The sequence below is a fragment of the Aedes aegypti genome, chromosome 2, assembly GCF_002204515.2.
Source record: "Aedes aegypti strain LVP_AGWG chromosome 2, AaegL5.0 Primary Assembly, whole genome shotgun sequence".
NCBI classification, from domain to species: domain Eukaryota; kingdom Metazoa; phylum Arthropoda; class Insecta; order Diptera; family Culicidae; genus Aedes; species Aedes aegypti.
In genome coordinates, this window is record NC_035108.1 from 357,794,181 (window position 1) to 357,811,918 (window position 17,738).

General features: G+C 38.8%; 2 protein-coding genes across 2 annotated transcripts in view; one reads left to right on the forward strand and one right to left on the reverse strand.

Moving 5' to 3' along the window:
* Nucleotides 1-1,420: 1,420 nt before the first annotated feature.
* Nucleotides 1,421-17,738, forward strand: part of LOC5564807 (histidine decarboxylase) — a 67,315-nt gene continuing 50,997 nt past the window's right edge. The window contains exon 1 of the mRNA XM_021846411.1: nt 1,421-1,484. The gene's annotated coding sequence lies outside the window, so the exon portion shown is untranslated. The remainder of the gene's footprint in view (nt 1,485-17,738) is intronic.
* On the reverse strand, nt 2,312-12,997 carry LOC5572180 (cytochrome P450 9e2). Its single transcript, XM_021846414.1, has 2 exons — nt 12,285-12,997; nt 2,312-3,398 (listed from the first exon to the last, which is right to left on the reverse strand). Exons 1-2 carry the CDS (start codon nt 12,935-12,937, stop codon nt 2,345-2,347), a joined length of 1,707 nt encoding a protein of 568 aa, XP_021702106.1. The 5' UTR covers nt 12,938-12,997; the 3' UTR covers nt 2,312-2,344.

The window sequence follows — 17,738 nt, forward strand, 5'->3', positions numbered from 1 at the left end:
TCTAATGGAGTTCTGTTTGATCTTTCGACCTTGATGCTTGCTCCTACGGGGGCGGGTGATGAGGAAAGGATCAATCGTTTTGCGCTCCGCTCGCGTGGCAAGGTGGAATAGTGTCATGGGTCGCAGAACGCGTTAGTAGTGTTTGATCCTTCGATCTTGTCGCTTGCTCCTATGAGTGACGAACACTTGATCAACGTTTATCAAGTAATATCGTGAATCCGGTTAGGCGTATTCATTTCAAATTATATGTTAATCGTTTACCAAAACGAATCCCTCCCCCATATCCAAACTCCCAGTGTTTGCTTGTGGAAGTGCAGAGGACTCCTCGGCTTCCATAAAGCAAGTAACACGTCAACATTTCCCTCCCATCCCCAAATTGACCAGCATTCGGACGCAGCCGGCGCCGTTATTGTTTATTATAATAATGAGAGCACCAGTACTTATACATTGAGGGTGCTACTGATCCCGAGTAGCGTCTGTTGGTTCCCTGTGTAAGTACAGCTGTTCTTGCAATGACGGAGTAGCATCTGCGGGCGGTCAGTCATGCTCATGCTCATGCTCATCTAATCCTAATTTTATCTAATGGAAATTCAACTTCATTCAAGATATTTCAATTCTTCGTTTCTCTCATATGGTAAAACACAATGTTTTTTTTTATAAACCAACAAAAAAAAACTATCGATCAACCAAAGTTTTGTTTAACAAATGAAGATAGATTCTGAGAGAAATTTAGCAAATTAATTGCCATTCAAGCTGCTAAACTTGCATGCAAGAATTTGGCTGAAATCGTCAAATTCTGCATTTTTGACCGGTGATGTTTTTGAAAACGGCATGGACTCAGCAACCCTAAATTAGAATAAAGAGTGGTATTTTAATTTTTGAGACAAAAAAGTGTTACGCTATGTTGAAATTTTAATATTTTTAAAGATACACATTTGGTTCTTGAACAAAAGTGAAACTTGAAAATTTGAGTTTAAGCAGCCCTCGAAACTTTCTTCCTGCATTCTCACATCAATATAATTTAATCGCCGTAATCCTGTTAGGAAAGATTTTAACGACCTGACAAAACACGAACACCATTTTCCCGTCGACGGTGGTTCGCTGTCTACTGATGAGCCGTTATCTTGCTGTGTCGCCGTTTTCCATCGAAATAGTCGAGCAACGAATGGAACGGCGCATGTCCTTTTCCCATCCCGCTTCCGAGTGCAATTCCAATGAATTAAACGACCTTTCATTCATGGTGTCCGATCTGTGCGTTTCGAGAGGGAGGATGGAAGGAGCAACCAATCCGAAGGACATCTGTTGGATTCCGTTGCTTCGAGATGCTGCGTAGGAGGAAATATTACTTTTTGTCAGGATCTATTGTCAACTGCGGAAATGGTATAAAAGGAGCACCACTGATAAGAACCTTATCAGTCCTGTGCGCGGTTTTGGTCGGTGTTGTAGTGATCGGAAAGCTCGGTGGATTTTCAGTGGCAGCAGCGGTGAGAAGTTTGTGACTTTAGTGATTTGTGATTGTGATTGGCAAAGGAAGCATACCTGAACAGCAGCTAAGTGGAAGTGATTTTGTGTCCTGTTAAAGTTTATAGTTGAAACCATCCTGACAATTTTTCTAAAAAGTTACAGAAGGATTTGTCGCCAGTTATTTTACAGTTTAGATTGTAAAATATTTCTATACTAAGCAGGAAAAACTGTTTTCTCTGCGATAGTAAAAATAAATCGTATGGTGCCTTCAGGGAAGTTGTTCTTAATTATTATTTACAGACTTTTTGAAAAAAAAAATGAAGGAATGACCCTTATTTAGATCTAAATTATTATTCATACTTGTGTTCTGTATAAAACAACGCTTTCATCCTGATTTGGAAAAACATATTCATTTGCCGTATCAGTTCAGAATCTCAACTGGTGAGTTGATTTCACCAGCACATAAAAATAAAATAAAAACGTTTTCGATTTAATTAACCTAACTTAGTCTTTCTTAATGTGTAACGCATTAATCGTGGCAATAGAAGATAGCAACGGTTTTTGTCTAAAATAAATAAAAGTTTAATTCGACATTTTCTACAACGTTTCAACATTGGATAATCTGGTATTGCAACAGCTGGTCAATATTGGTTCAGCATAAAACATGGCCAGCCTGAAAATTCGTTTGAAGATCAAAGCTCGTTCTCAAGACAAAGTTTCGATGAATACAGACATTTAACGTTACATTTGGCTTGAATGCCCTCAATGTGATGTTTGAAAATTAAATTTTTAAGTTTTTCCTGCAATATTGGCGATTCGAAGCATTGTATAACAATTATTCAAGGCCTTCTGTTTTGAATTGATTTTATTCTGCATTAATCTATTTCACCCTCTGTATCAAATGGAACCAAAATCCGTTCTTGGAGTTAAGTCCCGTCGCTTTCAAATCGATCTCTATCGGTACCTCTGTTCGGTTCGACAACTGCACTTCAAACGTCGATAAGAGGTAGTACAGGAAGCACTTGGTCTGCATAAGGCTCAACCTGGATCCGATGCAATTCCTGGGTCCAGCTCCGAAAGGTAGATAAGCGTCCTGATTGAGCTGATCACGGTTCTCGGTGGCAAATCGCTCCGGATCGAAGCGCATTGGATTCGGGAAGAAATGTGGATCTCGGTGAATATGTTGAATTGGGAGGAATACTACTTGACCCTTTTCAATGGTGACTGAATGGCCATCGACGTCCTGAATTTGGTAAGGTTTCGTGCATCGTCGATTGGTGACACCGAATGGAGGCCACTTTCGAAGGGTTTCGCTGATCACCATATCAAGGTACTTCATTTGCTGCATCGATTCGTAGGTTAGCTTTTCGGTACCTACAGTTTTCTGCACTGAGTCGATTTCTGCTAGTAGTTTCTGCTGAACATGTGGATTTAGGGCAAGTTCATAAATAGTAAAGCAAAGTAGCGCAGTTGTGGACTCGGCGCCTCCGAAGAAGAAAGTGGCTGCAGTGGCAGCTATGTCGTAATCGGTCCACTCAATAGGATTCTTCGTTGGCGCTTCAAGGTGTTCTTGAACTGTTGCAAATCCGGCATCGTTAAATTTTTCATCGGTCTCATCAGTTTTCAATTCATTTCGTCGAGCTTGCAGCAAGAGATGGATAAAATCCGGCCTTACAATGCCATTATCCAAACGATGTTTGATCACTTTGGAAACAACTCCATGATAGAAGGTGGCAAGGTGTTCTGGAACAATTCGCATCCGAGATAGTCGTAGAATCTTTTCCGGCAGCAGTGACATGATAAAAAACCGAAATCCTTGCAAGCCTGTTGTCTTGGCCAGTTCTTTTCCGTGGGCAAAGAACTCGTTTTCCGGTTCGCGAATGGAATCGATATCGGTGCCGAGGGATATCGACGTAATTGCATCGTGTCCTAACCTAGAAGATTTAAACACATTAGAAACATTTCAAATGTCGCCTCGATGTTGCTAAAACCGTTAAAAACGAAAAAAATATGACCATCAATTCTGCACACACCACTCGAAAAATATAATAATTAGCGTGATTTTGAAACTATTTCATCAAAGAAAATTCAAATGCTCGTTCAAACTCATACATTCACATACACAAGTTTGGTTTTTTCTTCTTCTTTTTTGTCCGGATTTTACGTCCCAATTTGTTAGAGCCTGCTTCTCACCTAAGTTTTCTAATGGCCACTTCCATAATTATTGACCGAGAGCTTTCTATGTTAGTAAACCATTTTTGCATGTGTATATTGTGCGGCATATACGATGATACTCTGTGCCCTAAGAAGTCGACAATTCTCATTTAAGAAAAGATCCTCAATTCGAACTCACAACTCTCAGCTTGTTCTTGCTGAATAGCTGCGCGTTTATCGCTACGGCTATCTTGGCCCAAATTTTCGCACAATACTTACATTATACTGAAGGGTGAATCCAAACTTTTAAATGTTGATGATTTTGAATAGTTTTCAGAATTTTCCGTCGAAATCTTGCAAGTGCTTTGTCAAAGATTTGATTTTGAGATGACAGTTTTAATGCCTTGCCGATTAAAAATTTGATCTATACAGTGCTGAGAAAATAAGACATTTTTTTCCAGTATAATTTTTGAAAAATGTCACAATTTCACTGGTAAAAAATTAGTAAGCAGAATTCAATAAATATTTAATAAAAATTCCAACGAATTAAGATTCACTGATTGCCTTTGGAATGAGCCATACACGCCGAGTACACAAAATCAGCCTCTCTTCATGCAGCACAGATTCTGTGCAAAGGGTGCTGTACACAGTTTTGTGCAAACGGTGGAAAACAAACCGAATGAGTGAAATGCGCACATAATGCGAAATTCGCTTCCATTTTTGTTTTGCTTCTGAAAACATAAAAAAAAAAACATTCAAATTTTCAAGTTTTCAGAGATTTTTTCATTCGAATAGCCGAAGCGGAAGCAAATGGGGAAAAAACTTCCAGATTTGCAACCATCTTCCGACTTTTCGCCTGAAAAAATCACAGAAAACTCCCCATCTTACCAACGGCCAACTGTTTGCTGCCGCGCGGGAGAGATTGACAGTTCCATTTCCATCGATCCCCGCACAGCCGAAGGCCAACACATCGGCTACACACAGCATGAGTGCGACTTACACAGAATTTTCACTCAGCCAGAGAGTCCTGCATTGGTTGCCTAATTCTGTGTAGTTTTTACACATGCGCTGCGTTGAGCAGGCTTAGCGTGTAGAGAGTTTCAAATGGACGTGTAATCCCAGAGATTTTTGCATGTTTTTTTAGAGGTTAAATACAAACTTTTACAAGTGAGTGTATGTTAAATCAAAGGACACCATCAAGTATCTATAAATCCTTCCCCGGTCTTCAAAAAAATCAAATACCTTCTCTCTAAATTTGAAAGAGTTTTATCATGAGCATGAGCATGAGCATGATTGACCGCCCGCAGTTGCTACTCCGTTATTGCAAAAACAGCTGTACTAACACAGGGAACCAACAGATGCTACTCAGGATCAGTAGCATCTTCAATGTGTAAGTACTGGTGCTCTCATTATTATAACAAACAATACCGGCTGCGTCCGAATGCAGGTCAATTTGGGAATGGGAGGGAAATGTTGGCGTGTTACTTGCTTTACGGATGATCGATACCGATAGTGCGGTTACTAAGCGAACCGGACACTATCCGAGTTCCGTCGCCCGTCCTCAAAGAAGCATGCTACAGATTCAACAGATCAAAAACTACTCAATTTTAAAGAGTTTTATCAAACAAAAACTAATTTAAAATTTTAAACCTGTTTTCAAAGTTTTTCCAGTTGAAGCAGCTATTGTGTACTTACCAGAATTTCTAGATAGCAGTTTTTCATTCAATATTGTCATCCATAAAATTCTATAACAATTCGTGAAGTCTATTACAAATTAAAACCATTTTAATTATTGAATGGAAAGCTTGTGTATAGTTTTATATTCATATCATAACCTAGAGGTTATAAGCTCAATTTAGTCCTTGTAAAATTTTAAATGTTTGATGTCTGGTTCTGCAAAAATATTTGAATTCTAGGCCACGTGAATATGAAAACATTGATGAAATAAAGTGACACTCGCATATATAGTTTTTGAAATGATTTCCTAGTTTTAACCATAAGCTTCCAGTACAGCTGACTTAATCCAATATCAGGTTCGTAAAAGAACTTTTTTTAAAGAATTCTGCTAATGGTTTCTCAAGATATGTATTTTAATCCCTCAGGAATTTCTTCAACATTTATCTAACAACTTCCTTTAAATCATTATAACGTCTTCCGTGCATTTCTTCATGATTAATTTCATAGATTTATGGGATTCCTCTAAGAAATTCTTCTAGAATTTTTCAGATTTTTATACAATTTGTCTATTAGTATTATCTTCAGTAACACCTGTATCAAATTTTTGGGGCGGTCTCTTGCAAATTTGTATGAAACTTTTCAAGCTAAACGATTTTTTTCAGAACAAGCTTCTAGAAATGCACTATTCACTTCCTGCATTTTTTAAGAGTTTTTCCTAAAGTTCATTCTGTGTAAAATCATTTTTCGTGATATTCTTCAAAATGTTGTCAACAAATTTTCTTTTTTTACATTGATCCAGGAATTACTCTAATGATTCCTTTGATTATTTTTCAAGATCTTTCTATAGGATATCGAGGTGGGGTCGGTGTTCCCAGTCACACTAGTGGCTTTCATGATCGTTTTACTATAATCGTTGTAAAATAAGTTTTGACTTCTAGGTCAGGAGCTATTCATCTACCATTGATTAACAGCTCGATTTAGTTCAAAAAATGTTCAAAATAAAAAGATTTGCTTAAAATTAAAGCTACTTTGTACCTATAGTAAACCCTGTTGTTGCTATAAATGCGCTATTAAGAGAAACTATTATTTGTTAAACAAAATTATTGATGCATTAAGATTTTTTTCACATCTATCGAAACCCTACTGATCGGGTTACTACAACAGAGTTGTAATAGATTTGTTACTCAGTTAGCACGTTTTTTTTATAAAAATATGTTATAATTTTGACTGGTTAGTAGTAGAAATAACAAAAATTATAAAACAATTTTCTCTGCACTAAACAAAATTGAAATAAAATATTTTATTATTTAAACAAATATGTAACTCATTATGTTTCAAATCAGTAAGAAATATATTTCATTTTGTTATTTTCCATAATTGGATTATTAAAAAATGTGATGTTTTGTTCACATTAATAAAAGCCTACATATACTAACAATTGCTCTCAGATTTCTTTTATGACAAATTGTGTTGTAATTATGTTATAAATTGAAACAAACTAGAAGCAGCCTTTGTTATTATAACTGATTTTTCTAAAATATTAATTATTTTCTCCACCAACTCAAAGCGCTTCTAACAAAAATGAAACAAAATTTGTTATTTGTTACAAGTCTTGATATAATTATGCAACAATTTTGTTGTAATCCAGTAGTCGGGAAGCTTTTGATCCACATAAATTATAAAACTTTAGTAAAAACCCAGTTTTGATGTGTTTTTGCATACGCAGTGATGTAAATGCTACTATAGGAACAGAAATTAGAAATAGTGCTACTATAGTCCCATTTGTTCCTATAGTGGCACAAGCGATACAAAATATGAATTTTCGTAGTTTTCACATTCTTTCCACAAAACCAATAGAAAAAAACTTTCAGATGACGTAAAAATAATGGCGCTGGCTTTATTTTATATGAATATTTGTTCTTGGCTATGCAGCTATTGGTACACCGACCCTAACTGGATTTAATTATGTAAATTTTCCATGTGATTGCTCTGATTTTTTTACCAGAAACTTCTTTAGGTGTTTCTACAGATTCTACCAGGCAAATGACCATTTAAGACCCTCATCCACATCGGGGTCTTTTGTCCATTCAAAAACTTAAAAATTTGTGAGGACCACGTTCATGAATCATACGCCTCCACTACACGTGGTTAATAAACGGACTCTAGAGATTCTTCCATTCAACAATGATCCAAATCCATAATTTAGCAGAAAAAATATTTTTCTCTGTTCTCGTTGATTTTGGACGAATGCATCTTCCAAGAAAAATTGAACTGGGGTGTCCTTAACGCAACAAAGAATTTCCTCGAAACAAAAAAAAATTCTTCAAAATTTTGAAGAATTTTATGTTTGTTTCAAGAAATTCATGGTTGCTTTCTTTAGCAAAATACTTTGAGCAACTTTACTGAAGACACTTCTAATCCAGCTCTTCATTTGAGCTTGGAAAATTAATTCTGAAAGTTTTTATATGGGGTGGTCCCAGAAATTCTGTTTTTTTTCCAATAATGTAGAATTCTTTATTCTTGATTCTCTATTATAATTCTGTTCATTATTAATAAGTGTTAAAAGCTTAATAAGTGTTTTTCCTCTTTATATTTTTTTTTTTGTTTTCAAGAGAAAGTTTTAACACATAACAGTTCTATCGATCTTTGACATACTTTCACTCTGAGTATAGGTATTGTATTCACCGAAAAAAGCCAATAAATTATCATAATAATGAAAGCCTTTAAGCTAAATGCTGTTAGGCCAAAAAGGTCATTAAGCCGAAAATGGCCGAAAGTTATTATAAATTGTAAGGTCGATAGAGTAATTTGTAACTTTTTTATGGGCGATCCCATAAAAAAGTTACAAATTGTGACTTTGGATCGTTTTCGATCCGAAAATTCAAACAGCTCGCAAAAATGAGTGCGTTGGCTGATTTCAGTTCAGTTGGGCACAAATGAAAAGCACACATGTCTAACTTGAGAAACTCTCCCGGAGATCCAGATTTGGTCACTGTGGCCACTGGGAACCTGCTACATCTGAAAAAAGTCTCTTATATTTTTAATAGCAATCATTCAACTATAATTGAACTACCCAAGAGACCATAAGCACTAATAATAAGCCCATAATCAGCATCATAGATGCGTACAAGCATTATAATAGCACTACAAATGCTTACACGCCTAATAACGGCACTTTTACTGCATAGAAACCCTATTACTGCATCATTAATGCTTCTAAGCCTGTTGCATACAGGCATTAAATAAGCACCATATTGGCTCTATATTCGCATATCGGGAATGTTTAAATGTCCTCCAGTGTTTTGACAGATATACCACGTGCTTTGTGTTTGCATATAGTGGTAAGAGGGAGTCAAAATTAAATCTTCTCATTACTACAATCGCAGGTTTTATGACGGGGTAAAGTGATGGTTTAAATTGGTCACTTTTCTTCCCAATAATATTCATCTTATGTGGCCGAAGGAGCAAAGGAAAGCTCTCTGGCTGCGTACGCGAAAGCACAAGATATTCACCCAAAACTGCCCATAACTGCATAGCAGTCACATTCGACATTTTTGGCAAATTGGAGTTAATACCATGGAGATTCATCAAACGATAAATACTTTCGCATAGCATAGCATAGCATAGCATAGCATAGATTGACTGTACATGCTACTCCGTGATTGATCGGAACTGGTAAGAATTGCACTACGATCCAAATGAATAAGGGATGGGAGTTTCCGCTTACTCTCGAAGTGCAATTTTATCAGATCTCATATTATTGATCAATAACGGCGCCGGCCAAGTCCTTACAGTCAGTTGGGATGGAGAAAGAATGTTAGGGTGTAATGATTGTTGCTTCTAGAGACCAAGAATACCTCTGCATCTCCACAATCACCACGGGAAGGGTGTTTATTAGTGAGGGAGGAAAAGATCTGGGAGTCACCTCTGGTCGATGATGCGATCCATGGACAAGGGGAAAATATACGACTTATATTTAAAGCTAGTTTTGTATTTTTGTTTCGAGAAGTTTTTGGTAGAAGCTTTAAAAAATACGTCAACATCTATAATGTCGAACAATTCAAAAGATGTTTTTATTAATGACGAAAACTGAAAATTACATTTTGAATTATATGAAACAGGAATAATGCCGACACTTATACTGCCCATAACTGCATAACAGTCACATTCGACATTTTTGGAAATTTCGAGTTAATACCGGGGAGAGTCATCAAATAACAAATACTTTCGACCCATTTACTAAAATCTGTGAGATTGTTCTAGAAAATTCGAAAAAAATACCAAGTTGTTTTGTCACATTGGCATTTGTAAACGCATAACAGTCACATTGAGATTATACATGAGCCTTATAATGCAGTGGCAACGAAATTTCTATCAGAATTTTTTTCTGACTATTCACCCAATAAGCGATATGAGTTGTACAAAATTTCAGCCTCAAATAAACACTTTTGAATCTTAGTGATTTTTTGAAATATCAGTTCCCTCCCATACTGCAATAAAATGCAAACTTGGTATCCCATTTACTCAATGCCTACTTTTGTCGAATGTTACAAATATGCAGTTATGGGCAGTATAGTGACGATATATAGTTTGTTTAAAAATTACATATGAGTATTACTGTGCATTTTGTCTCGATATGGTAGAAGTTTTAAAAAATACGTCAACATTCACAATGTCGAACAATTCAAAAGATATTTTTTAATAATGTGAAAAAGAGAAAAATATATGTATATTGAAATTGTATAAGAAAAAAGCATAATGCCGACACTTATAGTGACGAACCATACAAAGATTGTTTTAATTATACTTAAAAGTTACGCTTTCAAGAAAAAATCTGTTATCACAAGCATGAAACGAACTCACCAGTTGGTAATCCATCCTCGACTGAACACAAAACTGACACTGACAGCAAAACTTCTTGGCGTTCGGAAAACAAACCGTCTTGCTTGTGCCTTCCCAAATACCTACCCAGCAAGACGCTCCAAAACAGAAAAAAAAATCCTTTGGGACGAAACCACGCACGAAACCGTGAGCAAAACCTATCTGACGACGCAAAATTGAACCGTCCTCCTTGGGCTTCACGAAGAACTACCTAGCAAGACGCTCCAAAACAGGAAAAAAATTCCCCGGCAACGAAAACACGCGCGAAACCGTGAGCAAAATCTTTCCGACGACGCAAAACCGAACCGTCCTGTTTGGGCTTCACGAAGCACTACCCAGCAAGAAGCTGCAAAACAGGAAAAAAAATCTCCAGCGACGAAAACACGCGCGAAACCGTGAGCAAAATCTATCGGACGATGCAAAACCGAACTGTCCTGCTTGGGCTTCACGAAGCACTACCTCATCAAATGATAAATACTTTCGATCAAATTACTGAAATCTGTGAGATATACTTTCGTTCAGCTTACTGAAATCTGTGAGATTGTCCTAGAAAAATCAAAAAAAATACCAAGTTGTTTTGTCACATTGGTTATTATAACCGCATAGCAGTCACACTGAGATTATAAATGAGCCCCGTAATGTAAAAGCAATGAAATTTCTATCAGAATTATTTTCTGACTATTCACCTAGTATGCGATATGAGTTGTTCAAAATATCAACCTCAAATAAGCACTTTTGAGTTCCTGGTAATTTTTAGAAATTTTAGTTTCCTCTCATACTGCCATTAAATGCACACTTGGTATTACATTTACTCAATGCCTACTTTTGTCGAATGTTACAAATATGCAGTTATGGGCAGTAAAAACCTGGCGAAAACAACTGACTTTACTCACGTGGTCTTATATTAGCATTAGTGGTGCAGAGAAGCACGGTTATATCTTTGCATCGTAGGGGCACGCTTTATCGCCTTTTCTGGAATTATAACAGCATTATATGCGTATTTAAAACTGACATGCATCAAATGATTACCCTATATGTGCATATAATGTTGTTACCGTGCCGCATTGTCGTGCTTACTGGTTACTTGGGCTAATTTGATGAATTTTGAATGATGAACTACAAAAACCCTAAAATTTTGTCTGCGGTTAAGTCAGTTAATTACATTGCAGTCATTTTTTTTCAAAGTGTTGCAGAAGGTTTTTTAAAACAAAAATTAGTAAACGTCTTGTCTTTGAACAAAACTCTGAAACTATTTTCATAATGGCTGCAATATAATAAATTCTCTGTAGAAAAAAAAAATTCAAATTTCAGTCAATCCGGTATCATGAGCTAAGATATAGTGATCCAAACTTTGGTAATTTATGAGAGAAAGCAACATTCGGCTTCGTCAATGACTGTATCACTAGGGCTATTAAAAATTTTAAAATATTTGAAAATCCAACATTCCTTACCATACCTACGATAAAAATAGTGTTCTGTGAAATTTTCAGTTTTCTTGGTGGTTATTTAAAGGTGGCCCAAAGACAATGTAGGTTAATATGGAAATTACCATGGAGAAATTTTGAAAAATGTTTCAAACACTTTAGTACTGTAATGTAAGTACAAACTTATTGTCATATGGTGAAAACTCATTCTTCAAACCTTTATGAAGGATGTTGCTGAAGATACAAATTCCTTTTGAGCAAATTTTGAATGGGATTTTATTAGCAGGGCTATAATCCCATATGAAGCGAAATAATAGCAAACAAACTCATAAATATCTACTTCCATCCGTCGGATTAAATAGCTTTCTTCAACAAATTTCTTTATTATGATTTGAAGGATGAGTTTTCACTAAGGATGATAAGTTTGTAGTTAAATTCCAGTACTAGCGTGTTGGAACGTTTTCCAAAATTTATCCTTATTAATTTTCATATAAACCTACATGGATTTTTTCTGAACATGAAAGTTTCTTTTGAAAGTGGCACCAAAATCTATAAATCACAATTAATTTAATTTCCCTCGATGAAACATTTTCAAAACCACTGGGATGTTTTTTGAGTGATGGTTCCCGAATTGGTTAATATTTTTCTATAACGGTTTCAGACACACTCCAATTGAATCCTTACCTCTTAAACAAATCATTCAACTCCCTCTCCATCTTGCCACCGCTAGCCTCCGCATCCTCAACCAGTCGTCGCACCGCTCCATTCGTGTATTCACTCACCAATCCGAACATATTCCGCATCTTACTTCCGGTGAACGCCGGACTGAGAGCCGTCCTTCCCTGCTTCCATCGTTGTCCGTTGGCGAAAAACAGCACCCGTCCCATAAAGGGATCCACCTCCAGAGACACATTATTCGCATGATCTGCGAAATGGTCGAAATCCCGTATGGCAATCTTCTTAATCAGCTCCGGATCGTGGATCAAATAGCACGGCGAACGGAACAGGAAAACTCCGGAATAAGTGCAGCCCGGAAAGTGGCGATATCCCTCACATAAGGCGTCCACCGGGGATTTTTCGCCCTTCAAGTAGGGCCACAGCGCGCCAAGCAATGGGTAGGGTTTTCCAAACGGAACACTGCGTTTTTCGAAGTATCCAAAGGTTGATGTGCTCCAACGGTACAGAAGGTAGCACACAGCTGTTAGAGCTGCTGCTCCGAGCAGAAGTAGCACCATCATCGCTTGGATAGGCCTTTGCGTAACAAGCTTGTGACTGGTGCGTAGTTGAATCGAAACTAAACGCACAAACAGTCTTGAATGGTGCAGGTACGTTTGCATGCAACTCCACCACTTACTGTCACTGAAGGCTGATGCACCAGAACCAGTTTTAGTTTATCACGATTCCCCGTTGTCTGATCCACATGAAGGTCTTTTTGAGAAGTACGGTGTGGCCATGAAGAATATGGCGCCGAAAACTTGAAGAATGAGATCTTGGATTTTATAAAGCAATTGTAAATGTGTTTCTAGATGTCGTTCTGCTGTGACAAAAAGAGGGGGAGAGGGTGATAGAAAAAAAAAACATTCATCAATGAATACTTAAAACTTTTTAGAAGAAAACATCAGAACAGTTTGAAAGTATGTTGATAAATTTCTTCTGAATTACACTCCTACACTTTTGGGAGGGATATTGTGAGAGAAAACAAATTGAAATATTGTATCTGTCAGCTTGTGAAATAATAAATTGAAATACTTGTCGTATTTAAATTGTAAAAATAAGACCGATACGAAACTTCATTCGTTTCGTTGTATAACAAATAGATAAGATACAACTCTTCATCGAAATGGTGTCCTCGACTGTATGTAGAATATTATGATCCTCACGTAACCGTAACCGGTCAGTACTAAAAAACTGCTTACGATCAGCTACAGTGGAATTATTTCAAGTTCACTCATTATTCAACGAAGTGAGAGGACTGAGAAGGGATATATGACCCTAACGATTCAACTTCGTTTCCCTGAATTTGAATCCCAACCGTAAGTTTTAGCTTGGATGTCTCTCGTTGATTATGTGTTGCTTGATGTTTCTACGGTTGTTTTGTAGGGCCTGACACCAACCCTTACAGTTTTCGGAGGATCATGGGCCAGAAATCAGGATTTTGCGCCATTAGTCCAAATATCTTTTTCCAATACTACGAATGAAAAAGATATTTTTTTTATTATAAAGAACATGTGTGATTGTATACCAACGATCTAAATTAATTAATAACATTTTTGCTTTGCACTTTATGGAGTTTAATTTTGTTTATTGAATTTCAGCATTCTTTACTGAATTTGGTTTATGGTTAAAAATGACAAAAAAAGTAATCGTGTTTTTTTTTTGGAAAACAAACTAGTTTTTTATGTGTTATATGAAAATTATTAAATAGAGTTTAAATATGCAATTATATATAATATTTTTACTACCATTTTTTTTGCATTAAACTCATATTTATTTTTCTACTTTTGGTTTTACATCGAAATTTACATTTTGAAAGATTGACCAGAGTGGTCCTTCATCTTTAATTTTTGATGGTTTTGTACTGGTTTTGAAATAAATTGTATTTACCCTAGTTATTAAATTTGCCTTATTGGCTCTGGTACTTTTTGAAAAAAGAATGTTATAACCTAACTACTATTGACAAGACTACACGAAAAATTTGATAACCTTGGGGGGAACGAGGTCCCTAATGACCTGCTGGCCAGATTGGTGGCAACGAGCCCTGAATTTATCGATCGAGTCACCAAAGCGCTCTTCTTATGTTTTTATTTCGGCCAGATGGTGGACCTCAGTTGTCCTCGTTCTCGGAAGACTGTTGAGGATCATACGGAGGAACATATACTGGGTCCTCTGGAGCCTCAGGTTTTGGCGCAACTCTCCCAGGTTGGTACGCCATATTCAATTACTGGAAGAATGACCTGTTTGTAAACAGCAAGCTACACACTACCAAAAAATCATGCAATTTACATCTTTTGGGATGCACATAAAAGAAGCGAGACGAATGACGTAAATTTGTGTCGAATTTCGAATACGTTAGTGTCTGATTCGGGAAGTTTCGATCGCAGTTCCATCGTTTTCGTGTCCTTTTACTTGTTAAATTACATTTTTTGTCCAATACATCTTCAAGAATACGTATTAATGTCGTTTCATCACTTACATCATGTGTCATTCAGTCATAACGAGAAATCCGTCCACAGTAATTTTCATTATTTTTAAGAGTGTAGTTCTTCAAAGACAAAGTTGACTTCCGGTTGATGAGTGGATATAGTACTTTTAACAAGATGTTGCTTTTAATTACCGTTTTGTCAACCTGCTGTCTGAAGAGAAGCTTGCTGTCCAACGTTAGCCCAAGGTAGTCGGCTACATCAGACCATTCCACCGTTGATCCACCGAGGGTGATTTTACAATCCTCAGCCGGAACAAGTCGGGGGAATTTAGAATAGGGGAAGGTGATGACCTGGGTCTTCGCCGCGTTAATACAGATCTTCCAGCTGTTGTAATAATCTGACAAGGCATTCAGGCCTCTCTGGAGTCGAGATGTTAACGCTCCCGTGAATCTGCCGCTGTAGACGACTGAGGTGTCGTCAGCGAACAGCGATAGAGAGGGAGCTGAGGCATGTCCGAGGAGAAAAGGTCGTATAGTAGGGGACCTAAAATTCTACCCTGTGGGACACCTGCGGGGATGTTAAGTGGGTCTGAGTTGACTCCATCGAGGGAAACCCTGAACGTCCTGTCAAACCTGATGGTTTTCACCTAATAGGTAGGAAGATTGTGGTAGGGTGTATCGGTGCAGCTTGTACACCAGGCCGTCATGCCAGATGTTGTCGAATGCTTTTTCAACATCGAGCAACGCCATGGCGGAGGATTTGGCGAGGGACTTGTTCCGCCTGAGGATGTTGGTTACTCGAATCAGTTGGTGCACGGTTGAACGATCGCGTCGAAAGCCAAACTGTTCCACGAGTAATATGTTGTTTTGATCGGCTGCCAAAAGCAGCCGTCTGTTGATCGCTTTTTCAAAAAGCTTTGATAACCCTGAGAGAAGGCTGATGGGTCGATAGTTTTTGGGGGAGGATGGATCCTTCCCAGGTTTCTTGATGGGGATGACTTTTGCTGACTTTCACGACGAGGGGAAGTAGCTAAGTCGGAGGCACTGATTGAAAATCAGTGCCAGTTGTTGGTAGACCTGGAAACTCAATAGGGTAACAACTGTTTATTTCGTTCATAACCGCTAACAGTTGGCGCCAGCGGCAAAAAGTACAGGCAACAACCTTTCAAACATTCAGTTTCTTTCACTGGCCGCCGAGCGACGACACTGTTGTTTGTATTCCATCGCGCAACGCTGGATTCTCAAATTTCTCAAACTTTCAACACAAGCGGTAGTCGGAGAACTGTCAAAACGTATGGAAAATAATGAAAAACGTGAATTACTTGCAATTAGGAACCTGGATCAAAAAAAGTAGTGATAAGAAATTAAGTGTGAAGTGAATACATAATTTTTGGTGTTTAGTTCATCTTCCGTGGTGCTTTCTTTGCTTCAGGATTTCGTTTTTACTATCACTGAAACAGAGCCATCTATTGCCTTTTCAGTTTTGAATGTTGCCCTATTGCTTGAGCTCCAAGTTCAGGATGTTGTCAAAACCTGGGGCCTTAATGTTTTTGGATAATTTGAGATAGGCCAGCAATTCGTCAGCAGTGATGTCCAACTCCTCCGAGAAGTCGTTGGGAGATCGGTGTAGGTTAGCTGCGTGTTCGGAAACAGCAGTTTCGTGTGGGCTAGCAATGCCTAGCCCTAGGTTGTGAGAACTGACTAAATGCCGACCTATCTCAGCTGCCTTCTGCGCAGGGGTTATCAAGCGATCCTTAGAGTCGGTGTTGTCTAATGGGATCAACGGTGGAATTGGTTTTGGGTTTTGCGAATTTTGGTCATCTTCCAGAATGGCCTAGCACAATCTGGGAGAAAGCGGATCTTTTTGAAAAAGTTTTCGTTCCTGAGGTCCACCATTCTGGCCTTGATAATTTTGAATATGCGATTAACTTCGCAGGCAGACCAGTGAGTTGGTACTGCCTGCGTTTGGTGTTCCGTAAACGAATGAGATCTTTGGTAACACGATCGAAAAAAAGGGTGTTACTCACCTGACCAGATGCTGGCACATGCTGTTCTCGGGCCACGGAGATGGCCTCTTCGACGCTCTGCAGCTGCTGGTCGATACCTTCCACGGACGTCAAAGGAGCCTCGTACCGGATGTTGGCGTCGACACACCGCTGGAATTGGCCCCAGTCGACACGGTGGTAGTTGCGCCGGTTGACCAGGGAACCAACTTCTGGTCCGAGCTGAGGTCCTGGTGAACGACCGGTTGGGAGATGTTGCCGTCCATGTTGGTTAGGAAGACATCGATGGTTGAGTGGACCCCGGACCGGCTCAGGCGGGTGGGTGAATCCGGGCTCAGGATGGTGTAGTGGCCTTCCTCCAGGTCTTGTTGCAGGATGAGGCCATTCCTGTTTCGCCGGGGGTTTCCCCATGCCTCGTGCCTTGCGTTCAGGTCGCCAGCCAGAATGAACTGCCTCTGCCGCCGTGTCAGCTTGGTGAGGTCTTGCTTTAGGGCCGCTGATGTTCCGTCGTTGATGTTTGCTTGCTTCGGTCAGTACGCCGCGATGATCTTGATTGGGCCGATGGAGGTTTCCACCAGAACACTAACGGCCTCGATGATTTGCATCTAGAAGCTCGGCAGCAGGGTGCAGTTTACGTTCCTCCGCAGAGCAATCGCAACGCCTCCTCCTTCGGATCCGCACCGGTCAAGCCGCACGAGCCGGAAGTCGGGGAAGGTGCGTCTCCGTGATCATGGTAATATCGATGCCTTCCTGGTCCAGGAAGATGGGCAGCTCTCGGTTTTCTCTAGGAGGGAGCAAGCGTTCCAATTGAGGATCTTAGTGATGGCCTCACGAGGCATATTTTGCGAGGAAGGCGAATACCATCGAGTTGGCGGCGTTGATTTGTTCCGACTTGGAACGGCAGGCTCGCAGCCGTTGGAACAAGTCCCTGGTGTACTCCAACATTTGATCCGGTGTATACAGGGAGCCGTCGTCGGAGGGAGGAGCGCCGGG